The sequence below is a fragment of the Esox lucius genome, chromosome 7 (assembly GCF_011004845.1).
Source record: "Esox lucius isolate fEsoLuc1 chromosome 7, fEsoLuc1.pri, whole genome shotgun sequence".
In the NCBI taxonomy this organism is placed as follows: domain Eukaryota; kingdom Metazoa; phylum Chordata; class Actinopteri; order Esociformes; family Esocidae; genus Esox; species Esox lucius.
The window spans coordinates 27405996-27428615 of NC_047575.1; the positions used below are offsets into that span (position 1 = coordinate 27405996).

The 22620-nt window shown below is 39.7% G+C and overlaps 1 protein-coding gene across 2 annotated transcripts in view; it reads right to left on the reverse strand.

Annotated features, from left to right (window-relative positions):
• kirrel3a (kirre like nephrin family adhesion molecule 3a) overlaps nucleotides 1-22620 on the reverse strand; it is a 206976-nt gene that overhangs the window by 52469 nt on the left and 131887 nt on the right. For both annotated transcript variants that reach the window (XM_010870739.4, XM_020047869.3), the window contains exon 4: nucleotides 832-989. In XM_010870739.4, coding sequence (XP_010869041.1) covers nucleotides 832-989 — 158 coding nt within the window. The remainder of the gene's footprint in view (nucleotides 1-831; nucleotides 990-22620) is intronic.

Consider the following 22620-nt stretch of genomic DNA (forward strand, 5'->3'; position numbering starts at 1 on the left):
AATATTATGGGTCTGCCGCTTTAAACGGCTCTCTCATTTTCTCAGTTTCCTACCCAGGGCTGACAAAATGAACAAATTGCCCAAGAACACATCCATAATGTAGTGTTGAAATGGTTTCTCTTTTTTTCATCATGTTTAAAGCGACGCAAGTGCTCCATCTTGCCTTGTGGATCAAATTAAAAATCTCAGCTGTCATTAAATTGACAGAGCGAGGCCTTTTTCAGGACAGCTGTGGAGGGAGGAGAGGAATAGTGGAGACGGGATCAGAGAGGAAGATCGAAAGAGGGGAATGGATAGCACTTATTTGAGGTGCACAATCAATTTATTTATGTGCACACATACTGAACTTAATTTCAGTATGTGTGTGCACTTTTTATACATTTTTGCAAAATAAAAACCTAAATAAATGTATTGTACACACACACGTTTTTGTCTTTATAAAACCTAACCCATACCAAGAAAGGAATGTTCTGTACTCCTTAGTACAGAACAGTTTCACAGACATGTATTAAGCCTTACAAAAATCCATTGAGCTATTTTTTTTAAATCCTAGACTAGGCTTAATCTGTGTCTGCGGAACCGGCCCCTAATGTTTAACCACATTTTTATTGTTAATCCAAATGTAACCTTAAACTGATTTTTTTTTTTTTAACCTTGACAACCAAGCCCTAACAATTAACACTAACTGGCAATTCCTTAACATAAAATTAAACCCAATTTGACAAAATGTGCAATTGTAGGTTATTCCAGGTCCCCACATGTACACAGAGTCAGCTCTAAAGAACCCTAATCTGCATTAATATTTGAAGTGGGCGCTTGGCCCTTCCATACCTTAGAGTAAATGGCACCGTTCAGGACCTGCCCGTTGCGGATCCAGATGATGGAGGCGGCAGGCTTGGCGTTGTCGGCATGGCATGTCAGGTTAAGGGGGTCGCCAGCCCTAAGGCTTACCACGGGGGCCCCCACAATCACAGGGTCATCTGGGGGAACTGTGGGAGACCAATAAGATGGATTTAGATCATTTGCCTTGAATTCAGCAAAAAAGTTTCACCTCATGTAACTCCTGATTTATTTCACCAAATATACATGTCTGTATGGTTCAAATATCTCAAGAGATGGCAAAACTGGGACTATTTCAGGATTGTTCAGATAAGTATGCAGGGAGGCTACAGATAATACATGTGAACATGTAAACATGGTTAAAACTATAATTTTTTTTAATCGTTAATGGTCAGTTCTTGAATCCATAAAAATAAAATCTAAATTTGGGAGTGGTTGTGTTTGAGGGAACCCACTGATAAGAGTTTCAGGTTACAGGTAGAACCCATTTGATTCCAGGTAAAATCCTATACACAGAGAGTTCTACCCAGCATGGGTTCCACATGGATTCTAGCTAAAAACCAAAATGTTCATATCTCAAACCATTCGGGTTCTACCTGAAACGTATTAGTTTTACAAAGGGATGGCACACAATTACGTGTAGATTCCATCCATTGTCATTCTGGCCCTGCATTGTGTGGTCTCTGACTCTGCTTAATACAGGTAAAATAAACCAGAAAGGAGGAGTAACAAGCTGGGGAAAGCTTGGCCAAATCCATGCTTGTGAATGGCACTGATTACATTCTTGTGTGAAACCAGCTCTGATCACCCCAGATTTTTATTCAAACTCCAGTGAATTATTGATTGAGCACTCAGCTCATTAGAGAGCAGATCTGGGGCAAGCCTAAATCAAAGGCAACATACAGCTGGCACATCCTGAGTGCTCAGAAGGAAAAGAGAGAGAGAGTAGCATATGCCAATGCACTTTTGCTCACACCTTAAAATGCTCAATATGCATTTAATATGTGATACTACGTGAAACATATACAGTAGATCATCAACACCACCTGAATTGCATACTCAATACATTGGACACCAATGCAGCGATCTTCCACTACCACTGCCTTTGCCGTCATCACTTCATTAGCGCCAATGCATTTTTCTCCCCTCCCTGTGGTAATTCAGACGAGAGGTGTAGCTTGCTAGCTCACCATATGCAGACAAATGCCGTGTCAGGCACGGCAGCAGCAGCAGGAGAGTTAAAGAGAAAGAGAGTGTGATGGAGATGGAGTTTGAGAGAGCTAGCTGACTTCATTAGGGCCTGACTTGGCCCCTTTGCTCATTATTCATCCCTCACAGCTGGGAGAGGGCTGATTAGAGCCTTGGCAAGCGCTTTCACCTTTGTCGGCCATCTTTGTTTAGCACAGTTACACTGACACTCATAGGGCTAGAGCACACTTCTGACTTATAGGGGGCCAGACGAAGAGGGGGAGGAAGAATGGAATTCTCCAAAGTGAAAAAGAGCTGTCTGCCTGTTGTGAGAGCGACTGTGCTGCAGCCAAACCACTTCTGTTTTTATCTCCTGCAATTTGGTCCATACGGATGACAGTTCCACAATGAGCAATACAATTCCACAGTGGCAGAGTGCTTATGAGCAATGTTTTTTTCCCGTCCTCATATCTCCTTGCACATTGACAGCCCTGCTCAGTTTTGGTCAGTGTGTGTGTGGAGGAAGGATATTGTGATTTATCTGATAGTGTTACATATCTATAACTGATCAAGTTGCCCTCTAGTTTGAGGAATCGTGGAGCTGTGAAAGCCTGAATGGTTGTTTGTCTAACCTTCCACGAAAAAATAAGGCAATATCTGCGAACTTATTTTCTGAGAGATTTAAAGAGAGAGATGGAGCATCAGAGGGTGAAGAATGTAGAACCCAATACACAGGGATGGAAAGGCCAAAACAAGATATTATTAGATGCATTACAAAGTCAGTCAACTATTGAACCTTGATGTAATTCATCAAAAGAAAATCAAAGGCAACTTTCAAAGAGAAAATTACGAATACTGTTAAATAACCTTCTGAATAGGAACATTACAGGCTACAACAACCTTCCCCTTGACAAAAATCTGCACAATAACTTTTTCTAGTCTTTTATCTAAAGGCAAAGCTTATATGAAAAGTAAAATACCCCATACAGTGAAACACCCCTCAAAGGTTGAATGTACACAGTGACAGCAAATGGTATATTTGGAATTTGAAGCTTTTCATGAAGGTGCTACCAGTGAAGACTAACACACAGTAACAGTAAAATGTAGAGACACATCTACTCAAGGGCTCTCAAGATTCAAGGGCATTTCTTTATTTTTATAATTTTCCACATCGTAGAATAGTGAAGACCTATGACAATGTTTTTAAACAAAAAAGTGATTTATAAACAAAATGCATTTATTTTTTAGATTCTTTAAAGTTGCCACTCTTTGTGCTGATGACCGCTTTGCACACTCTTTACTTGGATTATGAATAAATCATACACAGGGTTATTTTGAGACAATCCGTTCACGCACTTTGCGTCTCAGAAAGACACAGCGGTTAGAGTAAAAAATCTTAAATTTGGACACTTCAGACCAAAGGACATATTTCCACTGGTCTAATGTCAATTTCTGTTTCTATTGTTGCTCTGTAATACTGGTTTCTTTGCAGAAATTTGACCATACAGGCCAGATTCACGCAGTCTCCTCTGAACAACGTATGTTGAGATGTGTCTGTTACTTAAACTCTGTGAATCATTTATTTTGGCTGCAGTTAATTGACCATTTCTGAAACTAGTAACTAATTAACCTATCTTATGTAGCAGAGATTACTCTGGGTTTTCCATTCCTGGGTCTTCCAACATAACTGATCAGCCCAAATTCATTAAGAAGGAAGAGAAATTCCACAAATGTAATTTTAACAAGGCATCTGACAAATGAAAAAAAAATCCAGGTGACTACTTTGTGAAGCTGGTTGAGAGAATGCAAAGTGTGGCCAATGCTGTCATCAAGGCAAAGGTTGGCTACTACAATATGAATCCAAAATCTAAAATGTATTTTGTTCTGTTTGCCACATTTTTGGTTACTATATTCCACATTATTTTCACTGAACTGATTAACTTATTTAATAGTTTTGATGTCTTCACTATTATTCTACATTCCACTTTCTCTATTTTTACTAGAAAACCTGTGAAACAGTTGGTGTCCAAACTGTTGATGGGTATTGTAGATCTTCAAAATGATACGCTACTCTAAAATCAATTCCTGATTAGGTAATCCCCTCACTGATCTTGCTATCCTGCATTTCCATACAAAATTTGCCAACTGTATCTTTCTGCCGAACTAGATTTGTTTTTTGTTATTGACATGATAGCGTCTTTGATCCCCTGTGCTCCCTCCCATGTTTGAAGAAAAATAATCTTTAGGTGTTTTTATTTCTTCCCCTTTGACTAATGAGAACAGCGAGAAGGCAATAATGTCAGGTTGGCAAGCTGCATTTGGTTTGCTTTCAGTATTTGATTGTGTCCCTAATGTCACCCTACTCCCTATTTTGTGCATTACTTTAGACCAGGGCACATAGGGTAGTACACTGTATGGCGACTAGGGTTTCATTTGAGACATAGCCAGGATGCTGTGAATAATTCATGGAGCTCCTTTCTGCTCTGACTGGTGCAATACAGGGGGACCATTTTCAATATCTCTCGCTCTGTGATGCTAAATCAAGACACACTACAGCTGTCACTGGCACAACATATCACAAACACAAACATTTACATTATTATTTGAGCACTTAACAAGCCGCTACTGTTAGCCATCTGTCCTTGCCTGCCTCCCTTAACATGTTGTTGGATTCCTTGTCTTAGGCTATTAAATTAGTTCACTAAATTGGGTATAGACTGCAATTTAGGACACCAACCAAAATTCGGGATAAGCTGGCATGTAGAGACACCAACCAGAAACACTGGAGGTGTGAACCAGCTTGGGAACACTGCATACAGTCCTGACCAACACAGTGGCTTCACCCTCCAAGGTACTTGTGTTGTGTTAACAAGTTGTCCATGATGTCAAAGCAGAGGGCACAGGCTGGCTTTCTTTCATTAGGATGGCAGAAGAGCTAATACACCGTGACTCACTCAATGGGCCTAATTCACAACATCAGCTGTGATGTTTGGCCTCCGAAGCCCATAGAGAGAGAGAGAGAGAAAGAGTGGGGGGAGTGACAGAGAGAGAAAGAAGGGGGGTGAATGGGATAGAGAAATGGGGGCGTCCTCTTTAGTAACCCCACAGAGGCTCAACCTTATCATCATTACCGCCATGTTTGTGAATATAGCATGGCCTAATGGTTCCAAATTGACGATTTAACATGGCGACTCAATAGATTTCTCATGAGCTGGCCAGCAGAGGCGGACTAATCACCCCCTGCTTTAATTACTGTCGCTGGACACTGGAAGCCCCTCTCTCGCTCCTCTCTCTTTTTCTCTATGGCTTGGTTCTTTGTCACTGAATTACATTTTCCTTCTCTCCACTTGATTCACTGACCCCTTGGGAAAGACCAAAGTCATTCAGTTCTGTAGATGGGGAAAAAGGGGGGAAAAAGGCCAGAAAATAGAGCAATTTCATTATAGAAAAAAAAGTGATGGCTTGGGGAAATTGTGACCCATTTTCAAATGTACCTGGATCTTGTTCTGAGATCTTAGGATGGACGTCTCGCAGGATATGGTGACCAGGGCAGAGTAATCACTTTCACGGCAGGTTCACTGGCAATGCCACGTTAGTGCCTTTGCCATCATCCTCTCACTTTTAGATGGATGATTTAATCAATCTGCATCTTCATGTCAGCTGTTTGCATGCCCTTAGCACACGCATTTAGAACTGTCAGTGTATCCTGCTTGAAAGTCTGCACACAGAATATGCTTCTTCCATGCTGTTCACACAACCAAACCTTAAGATGAAAATGTTTTCATTGGTTTGTCGGTAGGTTGGTTTAATTCTTCTACTAGCGTAGCGTTGCTCCCTCTAAAACGCCCTGACAAGCACATTTTGTCAGTGTTTATTTATGCCACCGTAGGGTTTAGCTAACATTTCCTGACCAAGGACAGCTGAAACCAGCCCACAAAGACAGAGAAATGGCCCAAAATGTTTAATCTGCAGCAAGAAAGGACACGCATTACCATAGGTGTCTCAACAATAAAAATCTGAAAAATGTGTTTATCTTGTTCTTTGGATTTCACCTTTGGTTATTAGAGCTTTATTCAAATTGTCATAATGGAAACAACTATCGGATGAAGGAGCAGCAAATCCTTTCGCCATTATTTCCTAATGTGTTTGGGCCAGTTGCCTTACATTGTTTTGAATGGTCATTGTCACTGCGCTCTGTGTCAGCTGATTGCAGCAGGCTCTTAACCACCCCTATGGCGCTAACACTGACTACACACCCCTCGCCCACTCATCCAGTTAACAGCTGTTTCACTGTCTGATAGTCAGTAGCAGCAGCAGGCCACACTGACAGCACTAAATGTAGTGATGTGCTGCAATTTCGTAGTCGCCCAAAAAACCTGGCTGCATAATTGTTTTCGAATAAATCTCCCCGGGAAAAAAGCGGACATGGCAACCCTGAGTGCAGCCCCGTCACCCACTATGACAGGGCCCACGCTGTAGTCTTAGCAGCCGGACCTTGATTGCCGAAGTAAGCAGTCTGGCTCAAGTGACTACCCGCACTAGGGCTTTCTGTCCAAAATGGAATTACAATTACTTTGCAGGAAAAAAAGAAATCAATTGAAATCTAATTTAACAAGTAAGTACCAAGCCTCCAACACGCAAACACACAGCACTGTAGTGCATTTGGACAGTGCATTTCTGTCGGTTTGCGTCACATTTGAGGCAGGGGGATACGCCAGAGTTTGCCAGTCACACTGTCACACCTTGCAGTAGTAAATGTTCCCGCTCCAAATCGGAGAGATGCCAGTGAAGTTAATTAAACTGTGCATAATTTAAATGGGAATGTAACCGGTCCCAGAGCCAGAGATAAGGAACAATCTGTTTTACTGCTCCGGCTAGAGACCCCAGAGGGGCAGTGTCAACTGAAGCACCGGCGACATGAGAATGGAAATGAATGAAGACATCCACTCAGTCTCTCACGTAGGTAAGGATTTGTTTTGCCAAATACAAAGCAGGAAAAGAAGACATGTGGCCATGACCCCCCGCCACCTGTTAATCCATGACAGCAATTATCAAGTTGTCACTTCTAATGACATTTCCAAGTTGGCAATTGCCATTAGCCAAGTTAATTAGGAGGATTGGTCTGGTGTGGATTGATTTAAACATAATCAAAATATACTATTGTATTTTATTAATGTGCAATGGGAAAAAAGACACTTGATGATAGGTAGGGCCCACTTTATTCCAGTGCCTAGCTCCATTCAATAAACTCCTTATGAATTAACAAGGGGCATTAGTAAGGGTGTGTCCAGATCTTTCTTCACTTTGTGCCTGGTTTGTCTTTGACCTTTGTTGATTATTGCTACTGTCAAAATAGCATCATAACAAACATTTCTCCCCTTTTTTATTTTGTATCAAAAGCAGGCCCCTCAATATGTTGACCAATGTAATGACTCTAGGACCAATCACATTCTCTTAAAATAGCATCTGAGCTTTCTAAATTGTATGCTTGTTAATAGTAAAAACAAACAGTTAACTTTTGGAGTTTTCATCAGACAGTAACGTTCTGATGTTTTTATCCACTACAGAGTTCTTTGTACTACACAATGTATTAAGGCTTTATACAGAGAAAACATGACTTTCAAGGGGGGTGTAACAAGATCTCTTCCCCCCAATGATCTAGATTCTGCCTGACAGCCAACAGGCAACCACCTGGTCGTCTGTTGTCTCAATATCTTATCACTCGCCTATGAAAAACAAACTGACATTTCTATTTTCCTCAAAGCATATGACTGTTTTAAAGCTTGTTCACGAAAACCAAACTGACATTTACATTTGGTCCAGAGGAGCAAGTATTTTTAACCCACTGGTCATCTGAACGTTAGACTATATCAATTAACGATTTGGCCATAAAAGGCTGTGAACCAGCAAAGCCAGAAGAAGATTGGGCATCCCCAGGATTGGCCTGGTTAGGGTTGGTTAGTCTTTTGCAATTCTAGAGAGATTCTCCCAGCCACTTATGCTTCAACAATTTATTGCTTGCATTTTGTTATGCTTTTGTAATGGCCCTCTCGCCCTGTCTACCTCTTTCTCTGTGTGCGTCTTTGTCATTTGCAGATTGGTTGCAGGTGGAGCTGTGGTTGGGCACCTGGGTTTGGGACTGACTAAAAGTTCACATTTCCATGGTGTGATCTTTTTGTGTGTACATTCCTAGCTCTGTCTCTCTCCATGAGCACCAATTTGTTTTTTGATCTGGTCAGTTACATTTTCTGATGAAAGCGCACTCCTCAACACTTTTACAGTCATCCATAAACCTCAATGTAAAATAAATGTAAAATAAATGTGATTGAGCAATCTTTTTACATGATTTGTAACAGAAAACAAAAAGGCCCGTTATGGAAGGTGTGATCATATGTTCCCCACCTACCAACCAGTTGAATGAGTAATGTGGGCTATGAGCCAGCAGGCTTATATAGACATGCCCCGGCATGTCACTAGGTGATGATGGACACCATCTCTGCAACCCGCCATGCCCCAAAGAAATCCTGCCATGCTACGAAACACCGGACAGACTGGTGTTGTTGACCAACGGATGGTGGTCAAACCACCAGGAGAAAGAGAGGACAAGTGTTCTATTTCTGCTTGCATGAGCTTCCCTTTGCTTTCCATTGTAAATCCACCTTGAGGGCGAAATATTATGAAAAATGGTAGTGCAGGCAAGCTGCAAAAACAAAGAGTCCCCAATCAGCCTTTCTATATTGACATCTTCATTTGTTTGGGTCCTGATTCTACAATCATTACACGGCTCAAAACAAATTAAATGAGATTTATTGAAGTTTCTTTTTTCATGAGACAGACAGATACCTCTCATATTTACCATCTATTTCGATCTGTTGGAGAGCAATCAAAAGGGTATCATGTGGAAGCCATTGCTAGATCACAGATGAAATGTTCATGGAATCATCAGCCTTTTTTATTGGATAAATACTTAAAGCAAGTGAATGGAGTTGAATGTCAATGACCCAATGCCAATAATACTAACATGGATGGACAAATCAATACAAGTGCTACCTTTCAAATCAATAGTTGCTATATCCCCAGCTGTACACTGCTTGCCTTGCAAATTATAACTTGCTAAATAATAATGTACATATTTTTTAAATGAAACTTTTTAGCTCAACCAAAACAAGCTAAAATAAGTTTTGTTTTTGCCGAACCGCGTGGCAGAGCTGGCCTAGAAGAGCGAATGTCTGTCTGTCTGTCTGACTGACTGACTGACCCTTGTTAAATAGCATAGTGGTTAGAAATGCGGACTACCAAATGACAGATCCTGCATTCAACTCCCATACCAGTCAAATATTTTCAGGACAGACAAAGTCTTTGCTGGCTATTACCTTGAGCAGCAATGTTACAGGAACCCTAAAATAAAACAGTTCTGGTGGATATTAGGATTTCTTAAGGTTAGAGAAACACGTTGCAGGCTACACAATTCTCTCATCTTTTCAATTGATGAGAAAGTCAGATATTGTCACCTATATTGATAGATACTATATCAACGTCAGTCACTAATGGCTAAATTAGCTGTTAAAATGGCCAGTGGCAAAAGATAATTTTTCAGGATAGACATAAACTTCGCTGACTACAACCTTCAGTAGCTACGTTATAAGGAGCCATACAGTTCATAGATGCTATTTGTGGTGGTGGTAAACTTAGTAAGAAACGTTAGTCAGTTAAACACAATGCATAATGGTATCTAGCCACATATTCAAACTCAGTGTTTTGTTAATGCGTGATAAAATGATCTAATGTTGAAACACTATACCAACTCTCAGCATGTATAGCTCTGTGGCATAGAGATTACAGACACAGCCTCTTACGTGGGAGACCTGGGTTCGAGTCCAGGGAGTGCAACAATGATCATCACTTTTTATTACGGGCCGGCTGAACTAGGCTTGCCTGGTTTCTTGTTTATCGTGCAAGCAAACATCCAGGTAAACATTATAGTAATAACATTAATTCAATCTTGCATCATTACATGATTTCAAGCCATAATTCAAAAGAAATATTGATAATCCTGGTATTTCGAATCCTGAATAGTAATTGGCTGAAAGCTGTGGTATATAAGACAATACAGTACTACAATATTGTATGACAACATGTATATATACAGGTGCTAGTCATAAAATTAGAATATCATCAAAAGTTGATTTATTTCAGTAATTCCATTCAAAAAGTGCAACTTGTATGATGTATACATTCATTCCACACAGACTGATATATTTCAAGTGTTCATTTCTTTTAATTTTGATGATTATAACTGACAACTAATGAAAACCCCAAATTCAGTATCTCAGAAAATTTGAATATTATGAAAAGGTTAAATATTGAAGACACCTGGTGCCACACTCTAATCAGCTAATTAACCCAAAACCACTGCAAAGGCCTTTAAATGGTCTGTCAGTGTAGTTCTGTAGGCAACACAATCATGGGGAAGACTGCTGACTTGACAGCTGTCCAAAAGACGACCATTGACACCTTGCACAAGGAGGGCAAGACACAAAAGGTCATAGCTAAAGAGGCTGGCTGTTCACAGAGCTCTGTGTCCCAGCACATTAATAGAGAGGCGAAGGGAAGGAAAAGATGTGGTAGAAAAAGGTGTACAAGCAATAGGGATAACCGCACCCTGGAGAGGGTTGTGAAACAAAACCCATTCAAAAATGTGGGGGAGATTCACAAAGAGTGGACTGCAGCTGGAGTCAGTGCTTCAAGAACCACCACGCACAGACGTATGCAAGATATGGGTTTCAGCTGTCACATTCCTTGTGTCAAGCCACTCTTGAATAAGACACAGCGTCAGAAGCGTCTTGCCTGGGCTAAAGACAAAAAGGACTGGACTGCTGCTGAGTTATGTTCTCTGATAAAAGTACATTTTGCATTTCCTTTGGAAATCAAGGTCCCAGAGTCTGGAGGAAGAGAGGAGAGGCACAGAATCCACGTTGCTTGAAGTCCAGTGTCAAGTTTCCACAGTCAGTGATGGTTTTGGGTGCCATGTCATCTGCTGGTGTTGGTCCACTGTGTTTTCTGAGGTCCAAGGTCAATGCAGCCATCTACCAGGAAGTTTTAGAGCACCACATGCTTCCTGCTGCAGACCAACTTCATGGAGATGCAGATTTCATTTTCCAACAGGACTTGACACCTGCACACAGTGCCAAAGCTACCAGTACCTGGTTTAAGGACCATGGTATCCCGGTCCTTAATTGGCCAGCAAACTCGCCTGACCTTAACCCTATAGAAAATCTATGGGGTATTGTGAAGAGGAAGATGCAATACGCCAGACCCAACAATGCAGAAGAGCTGAAGGCCACAATCAGAGCAACCTGGGCTCTCATAACACCTGAGCAGTGCCACAGACGGATTGACTCCATGCCACGCTGCATTGCTGCAGTAATTCAGGCAAAAGGAGCCCCAATTAAGTATTGAGTGCTGTACATGCTCATACTTTTCATGTTCATACTTTTCAGTTGGCCAACATTTCAAAACACCCCCCTTAAGAAATATTCTAATTTTCTGAGATACTGAATTTGGGATTTTCATTAGTTGTCAGTTATAATCATCACAATTAAAATAAACTTTTTTTTTCCCACTTACAAAGCATGTATAAGTCTCTAATATTCATCATAGGTACTCTTCAACTGTTAGTGACGGAATCTAAAACAAAAATCCAGAAAATCACATTGTATGATTTCTAAGTAATTAATTTGCTTTTTATTGCATTATTGCATTTTGCATTAGTATTTGATACATCAGAAAAGCAGAAATTAATATTTGGTACAGAAACCTTTGTTTGCAATTACAGAGATCATACGTTTCCTGTAGTTCTGGGTTTGCACACACTGCAGCAGGGATTTTGGCCCACTCCTCCATACAGACCTTCTCCAGATCCTTCAGGTTTCGGGGCTGTCACTGGGCAATACGGACTTTCAGCTACCTCAAAAGATTTTCTATTAGGTTCAGGTCTGGAGACTGGCTAGGCCACTCCAGGACCTTGAGATGCTTCTTACGGAGCCACTCCTTAGTTGCCCTGGCAGTGTGTTTCATGTCGTTGTCATGCTGGAAGACCCAGCCACAACCCATCTTCAATGCACTTACTGAGGGAAGGAGGTTGTTGGCCAAGATACACGCGATACATGGCCCCATCCATCCTCCGCTCAATACGGGCAGTCGTACCCTTTGCCAAAAAGCATCCCCAAAGAATGATGTTTCCACCTCCCTGCTTCATGGTTGGGATGGTGTTCTTGGGTTTGTACTCATCCTTCTTCTTCCTCCAAACATGGCGAGTGGAGTTTAGACCAAAAAGCTCTATTTTTGTCTCATCAGACCACATGACCTTCTCCCATTCCTCCTCTGGATCATCCAGATGGTCATTGGCAAACTTCAGACGGACCTGGACATGCGCTGGCTTGAGCAGGGGGACCTTGCGTGCGTGTGTTACTAATAGTTTTCTTTGAGACTGTGATCCCAGCTCTCTTCAGGTCATTGATCAGGTCCTGCAGTGTAGTTCTGGGCTGATCCCTCACCTTCCTCATGATCATTGATGCCCCACGAGGTGAGATCTTGCATGGAGCCCCAGACCAAGGGAGACTAACCGTCATCTTGAACTTCTTCCATTTTCTAATAATTGCGCCAACAGTTGTTGCCTTCTCACCAAGCTGCTTGCCTATTGTCCTGTAGTCCATCCCAGCCTTGTGCAGGTCTACAATTTTATCCTTGATGTCTTTACACATCTCTCTGGCCATGGCCATTGTGGAGAGGTTGGAGTCTGTTTGATTGAGTGTGTGGACAGGTGTCTTTTATACAGGTAACAAGTGCAAACAGGTGCAGTTAATACAGGTAATGAGTGGAGAACAGGAGTATTTCTTAAAGAAAAACTGGTCTGTGAGAGCCGGAATTCTTACTGGTTGGTAGGTGATCAAATACCTTTGTCATGCAATAAAAATGCAAATTAATTATTTAAAAATCATACAATGTGATTTTCTGGATTTTTTTTTAGATTCCGTCTCTCACAGTTGAAGTGTACCTATGATAAAAATGTAGTGTTCTAATTGCATTTGCAGCCGCTTTAAAATAGCAAAAAGGCATATCAGGGTTGTGGTATATTGCCAATATACTACAGCAAAGTGCTGTCCGTGCCTCTTCATGTGACGCAGTATATTGGCCATATACCACCCCCCCATGCCTTATTGCTTAAACGTACCACTTACAGATCACTGGGAAACACTGTCAAACATAGAACAACCCTGTCAGTACAAATCACAGAGAGGGGGAATAAAAATGTGTCTGCAAAGGGTGAGGATCAATGTTTGTCACAGAAGTACAGCATTTTCATTTCTCCAGGGAGTGTCAACTACCTTGCCCTCTCCAATCTAGTTCTTGTTTATAGCCTGGGCCACTGCTGGCTTTTACATTAAATAAGAGGCAGATTGGTAGGACGGGAGGATGTTGGTATGAGGAATAAAAATATCAGCTTGCTGTGAGTAGGCATCAATCACCATAGCAAGGTTACTATGGTGACAAAAACAGCCAGTGTGTGTGGGCAGGGGTGGGGGGGGTCGACCTGTTTGGGATGTGCAATGGCTCTATGGCTGCAGGCAAGATACAAGGCTGTGCGTGCTGCATCTCCTCAGTTTGATTGATCTTTTATTGCTTGCACAGAGGGTGATTACCCCCTGAGTAAAGGCTAATCCATGACAAAAGAGTGACAGTAATAACCGTAAGGCTGCTAAAGGGAGGAGAAATCCTTTTCACTTTGAAAAGCACTGGTTAATCAGCCCGAGGGTAGATGGAGGTTTACGTTGGATGCTTAGGTGTATGTGGAGACTTGTCAGGAAGGAGTTAATTTCATGCTTTATTTGGCACCCTTTCATGGCACACAGAGGTTGATCTATGCTTGTAATTCACTTTCATCTAGGAGGCAGGTAGTTTTCAAACATGGCACTAGGAAAATATTACAGTCTTCCGTTCATTTCCTTAAAAAAAAAATGGTTTGATCGTCTTAGCATGCAACATGGTAGGGTCATTTAATAACAAGGGTATAAAATAAGGTAAGTAATGTAGCTGTAGTAGAGCTCACTGTAGGCTACAGTCTTCGGGTCACATCTGATCCAGGAGAGTTTGTTAAGATTAGGTTTGAAACACCCACAATGCTCATCTCTGAACAATGTTGTAGTCCATAGTAGATACATTCAGGTGAAAAAGAAAGCACAGACCCTGGTGTTTTTTTATTGGACACATGAATATCTGACCTAAATTCCAACCACATTCAATGAAAAAGGTACCTAATTTAACAAATCAAACAAAAAACAACAACTTAGAAACCATTGATGCAAAATAGAAATGCAATTTAATACACCTATAAAGTGGAGTGTGAAGCACCAAAAAAGGTGAACAGTATTAAATCATTAGAGAGTAACTTGGGAGGTTCCAGCCTTCCACATAGATTACAAAATCTGGTTTGTTCTTAACCATAGCTTATGTCGTAACACATCATGCCAAGATCAAAAGACCTATTCAAGGCCCTGAGAAGAATGATTGTTGATGTCAATTAATCTGTGAGGAGTTACAAAACCCATTTAAAATCAATTTGAAGTATGTTATTCCACGGTACGACATATCATCTACAGATACAAATTCCTGACCACCAGCAATCTAGACAGTACAGGTCATCCCATCAAATTCAGCCTTAGAACTGACCAATAGATGTTCATAGAAGTTTCTAAGAACCCAAGGATGACAACCACGGATCGCTACATGCTTCTCTTACCACAATCAATGTGGAAGTGCATGAATCAACTGTCTGAAAAAAGACTGTACAAGCTTGGCCAACATGGGAGGTCAGGAACGAACAAGCCTCTGCTCTCAATAAATAATATCAAGACACGACTGACATTTGCCAGATAAGATGGGCTAAGACCAATACTACTGGAACAATGTGCTCTGGGCAGATGAGTCAAGGCTCTATATTTAGGGAAAACGAAACACTGCTTTTGAACAGGAGAACCTCATAACATCGGTAAAGCATGGAGATGGCAGTATAATTTGGGGCTGTTTTGCTGCCTCAAGGTCTGGTAAGCTTGCCATCATTGAGTCAACCATGAATTCTACATTGAACCACCAAATTATTGAGGAGAATGTGAGGCCATCTGTCAAAAATGCTGAAGCTGAACTGAACATGGACCTGGCAGACGGAAGTTAGTTCAGCATAAAAAGTGGCAACACCAACAACTGAAGCTTGCGGTGTACTTACTTTTTCTGATTTTCTTTTTTTCAAAGTACATTTTTTGTGTAACTTGTTAAACTGGGTTACATTTATCAATTAATGTGTTTGGGTTTTAGCTCAGTTATTTATGTCCAAATTACGTTAACAAATATACTTTGCAGGGGGTGCATTTTTTCACATGAATGATGCTCCTTACTTTTCATTTTCAAGCAGTTTTGTTTTATGAAAAGTGCCATAGCAGCTGAATTAATAATAATTATTATTATTATTGTTTGATTATTTTCATATTTCACACATTGATTAGAATAAGTATTTTTGTTAGATAAATGTAACTTTTACAAAGACAGTATGACCTGTCATTTTAGATATAGCTGGAAAAGATTATATGACTCGCTGCAGATGACAGACACAGACACTCCTGGTCAAACATGTAATACAGAAAAAAGGCATAATGCATGATTTGACAGAGAAATATCAGCAAGGTAGCTGGATTGCTTTCAGTTGGCCAAACAGAATGTCAGCACACTGTTTTTGGTGGTACTTCCTGTGGAAAATAGTGTAATGTATAAAGATGTGACAAAATATTTATGGACGAGTATATCTACATCTGAATTCAGTGTTGTAATGAAAGATAGTAATCAGTGTGATTATAGGCCCGAAGCCTATAAAAGGAAAAAACAGTGTCTGTGCACCCATATACTAGTAGTATTAGTAGTGTTAAGTCCTCTGCACAGTACTAGCAGCATTATAACTTTGTCACTGTTACTGGAAAGAAATTCTATCACCGCTCTCAGCAGGGGTCATTCATGCAAACCAAAGACATTTTGAGCTGTGTTCCCCAAAAGAAAATAGATTGGAATCAGAGACCAGGTCATCTCTACTGGGGTTTAAGCTAAAGAAGATTTTATCCAGTAGCACTGACAAATTGAAAACCTAAGTCATTAGCAGCTCCATTACATCTATAATAAACTGAAAAGTATCCAACCGCGATCGCAAACAACTTACAAGGAGGCAGGCCCAGCGATGTAGAGGCCAATATGAAGTGGTGCTAGTTAAGTGGCAATGGACAGGAGTATAGAGATGTTCTTGTCCACACTGACAGCAGTCAGACATGCTCCCATCAATGTTGTTATCATAAAGACCAGAGTCACTTTCTTATGTCACACTTATGCGCACTTTCATATATATTCGATTTTACTTAGTTGTGTATCAAATGTAACAGTCAAGTCCGGCTGTAATAGTTTATTACTTAAATATATAGTATAAAATATTAAAATATCATATTATATGAGTAATGTATTGATCTAAGTGTTTCATTTTTTTATGTCCTTTTGTGTATTTTGTCCTTTTGTACAGTGTTATGTATATTCACTTGTGTAGTCCCATCCAAATGTATGGTCAAGCCATATGTTAGCCAGAGGTGCAATACATTGCATTTTACATTTTGATTAATGCTTTAATTTCACATTGTTCATGTCCAAATAAGCTTAATGAATAAAAAATAAAATGCTGACTTCTGGGAGGGGCAGAACTCTTGTTTTCACCAAGCAATTTAGTAGAGTAAGTATGCTAAATATCTCTTCCCTACCCCTAACTGTGATGGAGAGAGAGAAATTGAATGCATGCTAGCTGTGAGGTGAGCTTAATGTACATTAACTTAACTCTGTTACACATATACAGTACATTCGTCAATTTAAAATTGGACAGTGAGCAGAGGACTTACCTTTTCCTTGCTAGTGGACTCCAAATTAAAAACTGAGTGGCTGTTCATGTTGGAGATTATGGGCAAGTCCTGTGGGAAGTCCTTTTGGCTTAGCTCTAGGACTGAATCAATAAAATAATCTTTAAAGGCAGTTACAATGAGTGAGTTGTTATCTTGAAGCCTTCCGCTGACACTGAGTTGTAGTTCTTCAGACGTGGCATGACCCTTTCTAGTGAGTTTGTCAATTCTAACCATACAATCTTGTGGTTCCCTTTTTCCTCATTAATCATACAGAGCAAAGAAAATGCCTTTAGCTTTACTAAGGTTCATGGTTGCTTTCTTCTTCAAAAGCTGATATAGACTGTAATTGAAAAATAGTAGGCTTTTTTTAGGGTTTGCTAGTTACCTGTTTGGTGAGGATTTGTTGGGTCTGGCTTACTGGAGATCAAGACCAGTTGGGTCTTGGAGACTGCTGTTGTACGTGTTTTCCCTTTATGTATTTGAGTGTATTGGAAATTATTATTATTGTTGCATTTTCTCTGCATGTCTTTTTGAACTAGTTCATGTTAAAATCTCCCATCCAAAGTGTGGGACATCAGTTAAATGTAAAAAATACAAATCCAAATTGACTGCTTCCCTTGTACCCTCTGCCCTCGGCCATGTTCACGTGCACCTGTTGCACTAGTGTCCAATAGCTAAGGGAGTGAAAACGATGCAGGGCGAAGTGAGCAAAGTTAAATCTCAAATGCATTCTCTTTTTTAGCTTTTTAATGTAGGCAAAAGGTGCTCACTAGATTATTTTATTCATATTCATTAAATGCTGTGTCGGTCTATGTGTGTCAAAATGGAAACATTTGGAGAACCAGTCCCAGAGCTTGAGATCTGCCTTTACATACAGGGGCAGGTGAGCAAGACAGAACATTACCTCCATCATTAGCAGTGACATTGCGTGAAAATGGCTAAGATATTGTTGAATTCATCATAATATGCTGATATCCTGTGTTTGTAGTAACTCATACACTTCTGTCAAGAACTAACATTTCCGTTGTCATGAAAAATCATTAGTGCAATCAAACTTCATACTAGCTCTAAAGCATATAACAGGATCTGTAACACTGAGTGAAGGGTTTAAAGCATTATGTAGCCCCTGTCAAAATATAAAAGAAGTGTAAATGATGTAGAAAGAATTGCTTAGTATAAAACGTATTACTCTTTCAACTGGCGTTAGTGGGAAGGTTTCGTGAAATTGGTTGAACGTTTCTTCCAATATAATTATTGTCGCTTTGTGCAACAGTCCCATTAAAAACATTTTCTAACCTCCAAGGATGCATTCCAAGAGACAATGCTGATGCCAACAATGCTGATTGCTGATGCCAACAATGCGAGACAATGCTGAAGCCAAGAAATTCAAGAGGATTTAAACTGAATTCAGTATTTTTGTATTTGATGTATTATTATCATTGGTTGTATAAATCACTACAGGCCTGTTTTGCCATTTGTTGATAATTTACCCTCTTTCACCCACAAAAAGATCCAAGGCGGGCTTTCTACAGCGTGTCTGACTCCATCAAAGCATGGTGTTCATATTTTTTTCCAGCAACATTGACTGTCTAACTCCTCTATCCTCACCAAGAAATAGGGTGCACGGCAGGCAGCAGGAAATTAGCCAGCCTTCCAGCTTAGTTTTGTCTGTTACTAGCATAGCCAGTGCAGTCAGCTCACGTTTACACAGTGCAACTGTGCCACAGTCTACTAAAACATGGTGGCGTTTGCTCAAGAAATCTTAGGAGAATAACAACTTTCCTAATTTCTGTCATTAATTAAGTTAATGTACTGTGATAATGCTTCACGTATCAACATGGGATTATTCAATGTTGGACTGTTTTATTAGAATATAGTGTTAACTCAAGATTTGGGATACTACTGAGGGTATTCCAGGTGATCTGAGCATTTGAGTAATGAGTATTACTTTTTTCAATCACATGCATACATGTCTTGGTTTATACCTTAGGTTCAATTATCATGTTATTCTATTTAAAATAAGGGTTCAAGAAACCGCCTTTGTGGCCTGCGGAACATTTTGTTTTGGATATAAATACACATTTTGATAAGTTATTTTAACTGTGTGATTGTAACAGTATGTAAGGTCATCTATTCTTGTTTGGGAAGTATATTAACACTAATGTATAAAGACCATCAGCAGCGATTCAGTTAAATTAATTCCGGGTGCAAGGACAGTTATCATAGAAGTTGTTATAATATAGTAAACCTAGTGGATCAGACTTCTACTTTACATAATCTCAGCATTGAAGCCAATAATGCCTCTACTGCTGGCAGCTAGGCCTGTTCTTACTACTCCTCTAGCTTGGGGTTGCATTTGGATAATACCCAAACAAACAAATAATAACAAAACAAAATTGCCACAAGCAACTAGCTCCCTGGTAAATTGCTTAAAACTATAATATGAATGGAAATGGTGTTCCATCAACATGGAAGTCTTTCGTCTAGCACAGTGGAAGGTTACAAATCATGTACTGTTGCACCATCAGCCTACTTTTTCTACCTGATCAAGGAGAATTCATTAATTCTTCAAACATGCTCAAAACTTATGAAAAAGCAGCAGTCTGCAAGCAAATTTGGCATTAATTTTGGTAGCGAAAACTTCATTGAGATTATCATAATCAGAAAACAAATTACAGACTCTTCCCTTAATATGTTTTTTTGTGAATAGCTCAATTGTCCTGAGCTTGCACAGAACTACCTGGATCTTAGATCAAATGTTTTTTAATTATGTATACCCTGACACATCCATTAAAATTAAACCATCCTAAAATTGGTGGCAATAAATCCTCTCCTACAAAATCTGAACCTTGACCTGAAAAAATGCAACAACTTTCAACCAATATCAAATCTTCCATTTCACTAAACTGTTTTTGAAAAAGTGGTCTCCCAGTGATTCACTGTGTTCCAGGAAAAAAAATCTACATGCAAAAAAGTGTTTTACACCCCATCATTGTACAATTAAAAGGTAGTAAAGCACCTTTTAATTTCATGAGACCAAGGCTTCTGTGTTCATGCATTGTGTCTTTGAAACTATAGTATTGATGACTACATTCTTTTAGAGGGAATCGAAACCCAAATTCACCTGCTGTCTTTCAGAAATATATCAGTTAATCTCAGTGGATCTTTTGTCCTTTGACATTCACCAGTGAAGCACATCTTCTAAGAGAGAGTGATGTCATTGACTGAACAGCTAGTCATTTCACACTGGTCACACAGATGACATATGCAGTAATCCCTAAAAACACACACTGGAAGTCTGTGTGTCTGACATAAGTAACTTACCCTGGATGTTGACATCTGTTTTGATGCACATCTTAAAAATTCTATAAAATTGTTGTCTCTAAAAACACAGATATGACATAGTAAATGAAACCAGTGGTTGATAAGGCTGCTGCAATTGCTGTCACTCTTATTTTTAACCTACAAATCAATACATGGATTAGCTCCAAAATAATTATCTGAATTGGTTCCACCCTACAAATGTATAATGTACAATACTGTCACAAGGCTCAGGCCTCCTCATTGTAAACAGAACGTATGAGCTGCTGGAGGCTTCTTCCTACAGAGCTCTTTTTTGTCTTTACTGAAGACTCATCTCTCCCGTAGGTCTTTTGATGAAATGTAGTCTGGCCTAGAGGTGTGAAGGTGAATTGACAAACCAGCCTTGCTGTCTTTGCTCGTCCGTCAGGCTACCCTCCCTTCACTGGAATACTCTGACTCAGTTTTGGGGGCTGAGTCGCTGTTTTCATTTCTCCATTTCACAACTATGCTATATTTCTCCAGTCTGGTCTGGTTCCCCATTGGATCACACTCAACCTGATTCCTTCCTGTCTCTCTTATTGTCTCTCAAACCATGTGGACCTGAGCCCTAGGATCATGCCTCAGGACTGCCTGGTCTGATGACTCTTTGCTGTCCAAAGTCCACCTGGTTGTGTTACCCATCAACATTTTGACAACCCCTGTTGCAACTGCCATAGCCCAAATAGTCACACTGCTAATTGTATCTATAAAATCACTGTACTATAAAGGCCAACTTACATTTATATTTACAATGAAAAATACTTCTTACACATTCTATATCCACTGTGATTGTTTTTGAATACTTGCTTATGAAAAGCCAACTGACATTTACAATTACTGCTGAGGAGTAGCAATTAATTTTAATATATACATTTTAATATCTTGATAAACAATTTCACTCCAAAAGGCCATTTAATGTGATAATCTCCACAATGCATAGCTAAAAGAGAACAGCCAAACCGCCAAAGCCTGGCTCCTCTTTATGTTTTTTTCTAGGTTCTTGCATTACTAAGGAGATTTTCCTACCAACTTTGCTTCAGAATCTTACTGGGTAGGGATTCATGTATTCTACAGTATGTACTTTCCAACTTCACCTACCCAACAGCCCGCTCATTCACATGGGACAGCAGACATGCTCATGCCAGATTTACTTTGTAGCTACACTCTTGGAAAAAAGAGATATTGCACAGTGATAGTAAAACATTTGGATCTAAAGAACCTTTTGGATCTAAAGACAATGTCAGTTTATGAAAGGCAAAGCATAGTTAAAAACTTTAAAGAACCTTGCATTGGAGACAATGTTAGTTTCTGAGGGCAGGCGTTATAGTTAAAACCTCTAAAGAACCTTGTATTGGAGACATTGTCAGGCAAAGCATATAGCAAAGATCTTTAAAGAACCTTGCATTGGAGACAATGTCAGTTTATGAAAGGCAAAGCATTGTAGTTAAAACTTTTAAAGAACCTTGTATTGGAGACAATGTCAGTTTATGAAAGACAAAGAATTATACTTAAAACTTTTATAGAACTTTGTATTGGAGACAATGTCAGTTTATGAAAGGCAAAGCATTATAGTTAAAACTTTTAACATCCCAAGAACCGTTTTTGGAAGAAAATCTTTTTTGCAGATTTTGCAGGTGATTTTCAGAATTTTTTTCCAGCATGCTCTATGCAGGGCGACTTTCAGAATATTTTCCATGATGCTCTATGCAGGGCGACTTTCAAAATATTTTCCAGCGTGCTTTATGCTGGGTTATTTTCAGAATATGTTCCAGCATGCTCTATGCAGGGTGATTTTCTGAATATTTTCCATGATGCTCAATGCAGGGTGATTTTCTGAATATTTTCCAGGATGCTCTATGCAGGGTGATTTTCAGAAAGTTTGAATAACTTTGATTTGCCTGAACATTGATTTGGTTGATTAATGTTATGCTGCACAGGAAAAAAAAGAAAAAAAAATCTGTCTGTCAGATTGATGGAACAATTGCACTTTTTCTTAACCCTGACAGGATTTGAATATGAACTATACATCATAATTTAACTTGTGATCTTGTGGTTTGTATAAAACATATTGCAAAATATACATCTTTAAAATTAGACACAAAAAAACAACCTAGGTGTTTGTCTTTATAATACTGCCTCTATGAAGTGGAGATGATAGAAAATCTTTAATGCCAACAAGGCAGGGAGAATTATGTCCATGTTCCCCAATTCTTTCTGCGTTTTATTGATGAAGTATACTAGTGGAGTCTGTACCTCTACCAGGACATTTTAT